Genomic DNA, 8489 nt, shown 5'->3' with positions numbered 1-8489 from the left:
AGTTGGAATTATATCATACAAGCCCTTTAAAAATGAAAATTCAGGTACATAATCAATGTTAGATCCATCATTTCTAGCCCACTATTTATCTGGTCGATCATTATTAAACACAACTAACACTGTCAGAATAATACAACTCTTAGGTTATCTTGAATTATTCAAAGTCATAAGGTACTAGATTATCTCTTTGGTGAGTGCAACTTCAGTCAGAATAAAATATTCATATGTTTCATCGAAATATAATGCTAGATACACGCTCTCATGTTTACTAAATATCTAGTAAAAGCTCGCATTCAAATATATATACAATTACGACAAAGTTCATTTATATTAATTCGAGACAAAATTTTAAATATTTAAAATACCTCATCAAATCATTGGTAACAAATTATGTACACCTGAAAATATTAATCAATCTTTACTTATTAATCCAAATCATGGATTGCAATTCTCCAAATAGTGCTCATAAATTCATAAATTAAACTTAGAATAAGGTATTAGCATATTGATATTGTCTTAAAAAATTGAAAAGAAAAAAAAAAGCATGTTTAATGAGGGGGGGCTTTTTTAATTATATAACAATTGTCTTAATATAAATAATATTTGTATTAAACATCTTTTAATTTATCAATTTGAATTATAATTTACATATTCTCGTATGTCTAGAGTTTATTAAAAACAGACTATTTAATGTTAATATACTATGCATTATATTTACCTATTTGTAATTTAATAAAATTAATTATTATAATTACATATAATTTTATAATTTATTTAAATTATAAATTACTTGAAAAAATTAAATATTAATTCAATATATTACTTATATTAAAATAATTTATATATAAATTTATTACAAAAAAAATATGCCGCCTAATCTTATGTCTAATAGACAAGAAAAAACTATCGGCTAAAGAACCAATCCACTGAATCACTTCAAACACTTAGATTTTTTTTACGTGCAATAAAATCTTTATTACATTCCTCGTTTTTTAGTATATACTTGCTTCTTTATTTAAGGCATAAGATGCGTTTTCTTATTTTACCACTAACTATTATTGCTCAACAGCTTTATAGCAATCACACTATTCATTATAAAGGGGACTCGGGGTTAGATTTATTCATCATCGAAGATCAGATTATTAAAGCAGGAGAAACTGGTTTTGTTAGGACTGGTTTAAGATTGCTGCTTATGATGATTATAATGAACCTTCTAGTTATACTATTGTTGGAAGATCTTCTATTTCTAAAAGTCCACTTAGATTGGCTGTTCCTGGCGGGATATTTGATGCTGGTTTTAGAGGCGAATTAAGAATTCCTTTCGACAATATTAAAGATTATGATTATGAATTAAAAATTGGGCAAAGATACGTCTCTCTTACTGGTTACGATGGTAAACCTGTCTCATTTAGCTTAGTTGATCAACTTGATGAAACCGATAGAGGTGAGCGTGGACTAGGGTCTACGGGATTAGGTCCAGTCGTATTAGGTAACACTGGAGAAGAAACTAGATCAAAATCTCTAAATCAAGCTCTTGTCAATGAAACCAGAACCTCATTGAGTCGAGTTGTTCCCTTATCTACTAATAGAACTAGCGAATCACAACTAGTTAAATCTATGAAACCTCTTACCGGTCAATCAGAGAAGTCTTTAAAATCTCGAACTCCTCTCAACTCTTTTATATTCCCGCAAGCAAGTAATGTTCAGGTATTCAACATTATGTCAAGTGATTCACAGGCTTTATTAGTCAACGTCCTTCCATCAAAGTCACTTACAGAACGTGTTGATATTGCTAAGTCTGTTATTATTACAAGTATTCCAGAAAACGAAAGCAGAAATAATACAAGTTTGAATATTACAAAAACTTGAAATAAATGAAACTAAATAGATTAATTTTGATAAAGCTATTTGTAGTGACTAATGGTATCCTTGAGTATTAATTGTAAGTTATTTCTTTGTACCCCGCCCCAAAGTAGAGGCTATTGAAGACAAATTGCTTCGACAATAGTTGGGAATCATTTAAAGTAAAACTTTAGTTTATGTAGAGTGTCGAAAATACAGTTTTGTGATATTAGTATTCTCTTTAATTTAAGTTCAAATGTCTACATGTACTTTTCTGTTTTCTTAGAATATTTGTTAATTGCAGAATTTGCAAAAAAGGGTCACGGCTAGAAGAAGTCGGTCTTGTTATATATTAATTGAAATTATTCATGAATTTGATTTTAGTTCTTAAATCAAAATAGTAACTATATTATACAAATACAAATTTATTATAAACGTAAAAGAAAGAAAAAAGAGACTATTTAAAGTAGATCTTAGAATTTTTACTGTTATACAAATTTTATTGTTATTTGATTTAATTTTTATTGTAAATCATATTTGTCTTAAATATTTATCACTATTATTAATTCATTAATGAAGGAAAATAAGAATTTTACTAAAATTACAATTTATTATTATTATAACTCAATTATTTTACATAATAAATACAAATTCTTGATTCATCTAAAAATTTATTAATATAAAAATTAATATATAAACTTTATTTTATCTTAAATTTTCATCACTAATTAATATTTAAATTTGTATCAGAGCAAAAAAATCTATTTCAAATAATAATGTTATTCTTTTAATATGATTAAACAATTATACCACTTTCCCATATATTTTTATTTAATTTAACCTATATTCTCAATTCAGAACAAATATATAACTTCAATATTCATTTAAAAAAAATACAAAGATTTTTGAACAACCTTTTAATAAAATCAATAAATTACATATAAAAATTACATAAATCTTAATTTAATAAAAAAAATTAATAAATTTTTGATAATTTTTTTAATTGGTACCAATGTTTCAATTTTATATTAGATACTGTTAAAAATATCTTCTCAGCATTGACATTGTTTAATTTCCATTGACCTCTGAGAATTTCAATCAAACATCCATACAGTATTTGTTTCAATCCAGTATTACATCGGTTTAAATCCAATACTATAACAGCTTAAGTTAAAAACTATTTTTACTGAATTCTACCACAAAATAGCCATAAGGTCTAATACTATTTTGTTCAAAACCACTATTATTATTAATATTCATTTTATTAAATTTTGTTAATCTTTAAAAGAAAAACTCGTTTTTATCAATTATTTTGTTCAACCATAATATAATATATATATTTGAAACAATGACTTTTTAATTGTAATAATACCAAATATTAAAAACCTAATACGAGTATTATTTTTTATTCATTTCAAACAATTTATTCAAATATCATTATTTATATCAAATTCCTAAATATTATAATTTTAACTTAGATAAATGGCTTAAAATAATCATTTAATTGAATAAATAATTTATTTGTAATTAAAGATACAATAAACAGTATTTTATTCTTAATTGCAATAAATCATGTTATTATTATAATCATATATATATCCATTTACATATATATTCATTCAAAATTACATTGTAATATTAAATTATTTTAAAAGGAATTCAAAAATACAATTTTTAATCATTTTATTAAAGTACTTCTCTAGCTTTATATCTTTACTTATTAAAATCCAATTAATTCAGAAATTTATTCAATAATCTTATATTTAAAAAAAAATAAATAAATATATAAATCATGTAAATGGATTAAGTTTCTGAACTAACTTTTTTTCTATAAATTAAATATAAATGAAAAAAAAAAATTTAAAATAATAAAAAATCATTAGAAAACCCATTTTCTATATTAGAAATTACTTATTGAAACTAAATTACTAGGTGATATTGTAACTCTACAAAATTCTTACATATATTTAATAAATTACGTTAATGTAATCAACCAAATTTGAACGCATGTTTTTAAATTAATATCTCCATTAATTTATTATTGCTGTCAAAACAGCATATTATATTAACTTAATTATATCAAATATTTAAATTAAATTAACGTTGCAATTTAATACAAACATTTGAAAAGGCATATCCAATTATATATCTACACATTTAAACAATTATTTCTTCTAAATAATTAACTTTATTATTACTCCAAATATCAAGTAATTAAGATTTCCTATTCATCTTTTTTTTGTTGAAGAAATATTAAAAACTTTATAAAAAATTTAACAAATGTTCTTTCCAATAATTTAAGATACATTAATTCTTTACCATGTACAAGTGGAATAACAACTTCATGCAAAGTTTGAATTAAGCTGCCACACAGCTCTAATGCACTGAGTATTTCATCTTCAAGTGAATTTTGAGTAACTACAGTTAAATCAATTAATTTTTGTTCATATTCTAAATATTTTTGTTCGAAAACAGATGAATCTTGACTGTCCAACTCATTTACAGTTTGGAAATATTGTAAGAATTTTGAACTTTTATTTGGGTCTTCTTGTAAAGTACTTGAAAATATAGAATCAGGTACTTCAAATCCATCAAATGTTAATGCTCTGGCTTCTGAAGATTTATCTCTGCTTCTGCTCCTTCCTCTGCTTCTACTACTCCTCACCCTGCTTCTACTGCTCCTCACCCTGCTTTTACTACTTCTTCTGCTCCTACTTCTTGATCTTGACCTTCGCCTTGCGCTTGACCTTGAGCGAGAACTAGAACTAGAACTAGAACTAGAACGAGGTTTGGGACCTCCAACTCTAGTTTTTGGTCTTGCTCCTAACTCCATCCCAGTCCTAGATAAACCACTAGCTTGTTGTTGTGAAGTAACAGTATCTGACACTGAAAGTGAAGCAAACATGCTTGAAATACCTTCTTCAGTGCTTGCTTCTTCGGTTTCAACTTTTTCTTCAGAAATTATTTGAAAAACTAATGAAATTAAGCCCGATATGCCAGCTCTACTTTTTTCAGCTTCGGCAAATAATCCCTCAATCGAACTTATTGAATTTAATAGTGTATACATGTAATTAGTATGCTCTATCCTTTCCCGTTTTTTTTTCTCTTTCTCCATTTCTCTTTCTCTCTCTTCAAGCCTTTCTCTCTCTTCTCTTTCTCTTCTATTCTCATTCTTAGTCTTTCTTTCGTCTTGTTTCCTCTTTTTTGTCGATAAATTACTATATTTTTGTTCTAGAATAGTTTTCTTTACCTCTTCCCTTTGTAAAGACTTCTGCTCTTCTTTTAAAAGTTTGTTGAGTTTCTCTTGCTTTCTATTAAGTTTTGGCCTGCATGCTTGCTGTTTAGCTTCGGATGAAACTTCTTGAGAAGCATATGAACTAGTACTTGTTTGTGCTTCTACATCTTCCTTTGAAATATCGGCTGCACTAGCTTCTACAATAGGAAATTCTCTTTTAGATCTAGTTTTCTTTTTGCGTGATTTCTTCTCTTTGTTTTTAATCTCTTCACTTAAACGTTCTCTTTCTAGCCTTTCCTTTTCTTCTTTTATTTTCTTTTCTCTTTGTTTTCTTTCTCTATTCTCTTTTTTTTCAATTTCAGCTCGAATCATTAATGATTGTTTATAAAGTTCTTTCTTTTTCTTATATTTTTTTTTCATTGTACTCATTTGCAAATTTTGTACTTCTTCTTCTGTAAGGGATTTAACTTTTTTGATTTGTTGTGCACATTTTTTTGTATAGTCCTCAAATAATTTTAATATATTTTCAAATAAAAGTTTAAAAAAATCTACACCAAGAAAAGTAGCCCCAAAGCTCTTTAATACCAATATAGCACTAAGTAAAGATTTGTAAACACTCGTCATACTGCTCGTTATTGTTTCTTTTGTCAAGCAGTCTTCAAAACATTCACCAACCAAGTTATTAGATTGAACTTCATCAGTGCGAAGTAAATCTCTTACAGTTATTTTGAGTTCTAAATATTTTTGCTCTGGTAATCCATCACAATTTATTTTGTCTAACTCTTCCTTTATTTTTAATTCCATTTCACGAACATGTGAAAGAAATGCAAAGAAAGCATTCCTTTCGAAAATAAATATTATATATAAACCTGTTTTTAAAAGATCTAAAGCTGTCAACAATATCTCTTTTGTTTTGCATAATTCCTCAATGTCAAGACTAGAACTATTAATAATTTGGCTAGTAAATTGATCTCGATCTGACTTATCTACTTTTTCTTCCAATGAATTTAAATCAACCCTATTGTAGCAAAAATCGAAATCAACCCATTTGATAGCGTCTTTATTGGAAATAAATCTGCATGAAATCTCTTTCCTTGATGAACTTGAAAAAATGCTTGAAAAATCATCTAATACAAGCTCATACTCATCAAAAAAAGAAAAAAGTGCGAAAGCTGAACTTCCTAAAAAACGTTCTATTCCCAAATCAAATAATACCAAGAGTATATTCAATAAAAAGTCAATATTTTCTTGTATTAGATTTTTATTTTTTATTACCGTATCAAAAAGTTTGACCGAATTTTCATGCATTTGCTGCGACAATTTATCTCGTAAGTCAATATATTTACTATTTAATGATTGCTTCAATATTTCAAATTTTTCTTTAGAAACCATATTATTCCTTCTCTCAAACGTTGAATTCAAAAGAAAGCTAACAAAAAACTGCTTCAAAGGTAGACACCTTTCTTCTATTTCAACTGAATTAACTAAAGCAAACAATTTAAGTAATAATGACACGTAAATTGACAACTCTACAATAATAAGCTCCGCAAGAATGTTCCTTTCATAATAGTTCCCAGCCAACGAACTGACCATAGCATAAAGAGGATTATTTTCTCCTGTTATATGAGTTACATGTTCCTGGCTTAAATCATCTGAAGAATTGTCATCAGGTGCTTCTGCTGCTTTGATTTGAGAAATATTATTAAAAAACAAAGCAAAAAAATAAATAATGAAAATAAATGTCTTAATTCTTGTGCTCTTCATTGTTTATATCATTTCATATATATTAAAAACCATTAATATTAATCTAAATTTTTAATTTTCTTAAATGCTGCATGTATGTCAATATTTACAATTTTATTTGGCGCCAAAGGTAGTAGAGATATTTCGTAGAGTAAAAAATGTGATAAATCCACTATATTTGGCGTCCATAAATTTTCAGTAATTACAAATAATACTATTTAAACTAAATAAATAACGGCCAATTCATGTCAGGTGGAGAGATTTTTAAATAGACTAATCAATGATAGTTTTAAAATAATCATAATTTAGCTTTCAAAATAATACAATTAAAGTAATAATTGATTTTGATTTATTTCAAATAAAAACTAATATACTAAAAAAACAAAATTATATTGAAAAAAAATAAATAACTATTTACTTAGTCGTTTTTCCCTTTCGCTGGATGTCTCCATTGCTAACATTATTTTAATGAATTGATATGTAAGTTAATTTTACAAGTATTTGCTTGCCATTAATATTCCTTATATGTTGATTTTTGCTTAAGATGAGTTTTTAATGAGAAACTACTAAAGAACAAATAAATATTCTATTTTTATCTTATAAATATTCATTTAAGCTTCGATATATTTCTTAATTAAATTCAATGCAAGGAACTCTCAACCAATCGGCACAGGGGCAATAACGAGAATGTAACTTATTGATATTTACACTGTATGTCTAAAACTATGTTAAATTAATTTCATTAGATATCGAATTTTCTGAAATTAGAAAAAAATATTGCATATGAACAATTTTTTGCAATAATTCCTATTAAATGAGTCTTGAAAAACTATAACTTTTAACATTTCAAAGGAAAAGAAATACAGTAATTTATTATAATTTAGGGAAATTTCCTGATTAATATTCATAGTTACGTTTTTCTAAAGTAAATACTCTATTAGATAAGAGACAAATTAAGTAGATTTTACAAATATACATAATAACATAATTTAAGAACTATTCTTTTAACCTTCATTTAATAGTCATAATTAAAATATTTTTAATATCAATGGCAGTGTGAAAAGTATTAAATAGCAACAATAAATGAATTGAACATTTAAATTAATATTTGAATGACAATATAAATGCTATAATGGTATAAAGAAATAACATAACCCATAAAAAAAATTGAAATAATTATTTGTCTAATAGTATTATACTTCAAGTTGTTCAATTATTTTAAAATAAGAAAGTAAAGTAAAACTTTTGTTTAACAGACATATTTACCCATAAAAATAAACCAATAGAATCCTTAAGATACTGCCTATTGTAACTTCAAACTTTTGCTACATTTTCTGTAAAGTATTTATAAACTAAATTAATTAAAATCGTGTTTTTTATACTATTAATTACTTCAATTAATATCTACTTAGGTTCTCAACATTTAATAAATATTTAATTTAAAATATCTTCATTCTCAATTTATAACCATAAACTTAACAAATTTATTATAAAAAAAAATAAAAGCCTTTTTAATTTTATAATAGTACTAAATATATTTAATCAAAATTAATTAAATTAACTTTCATTCTATAAAGATAACTCCATAATTTCTAAAAATAATCATTATTAAATATTATTAAAAAATTTCTGATAAACAATATTCAATTTAACTCAAAGAGCTATGTGG

At 25.3% G+C, this 8489-nt stretch overlaps 2 protein-coding genes across 2 annotated transcripts; one reads left to right on the top strand and one right to left on the bottom strand.

The window, feature by feature from the left end:
• Positions 1-1027: 1027 nt before the first annotated feature.
• Positions 1028-1869, top strand: cgd1_3860 (hypothetical protein; the record flags this gene model as incomplete). Its single annotated transcript, XM_001388147.1, has 1 exon — positions 1171-1869. A coding segment is annotated over one exon (699 nt), but the record flags the coding sequence as incomplete, so codon positions are not given.
• A 2197-nt stretch (positions 1870-4066) lies between these two features.
• On the bottom strand, positions 4067-6841 carry cgd1_3850 (signal peptide, possible 4-5x transmembrane domain, SKSR family paralog, telomeric gene; the record flags this gene model as incomplete). The annotated part of the gene is made up of 1 exon (XM_628196.1): positions 4067-6841. The coding sequence occupies one exon, from the start codon at positions 6839-6841 to the stop codon at positions 4067-4069; it is 2775 nt and encodes a 924-aa protein (XP_628196.1).
• Between the last annotated feature and the right edge of the window lie 1648 nt (positions 6842-8489).

The sequence above is a fragment of the Cryptosporidium parvum genome, chromosome 1 (genome assembly GCF_000165345.1).
Source record: "Cryptosporidium parvum Iowa II chromosome 1, whole genome shotgun sequence".
NCBI classification, from domain to species: Eukaryota; Apicomplexa; class Conoidasida; order Eucoccidiorida; family Cryptosporidiidae; genus Cryptosporidium; species Cryptosporidium parvum.
This window is presented reverse-complemented; position numbering and strand designations above follow the sequence as displayed.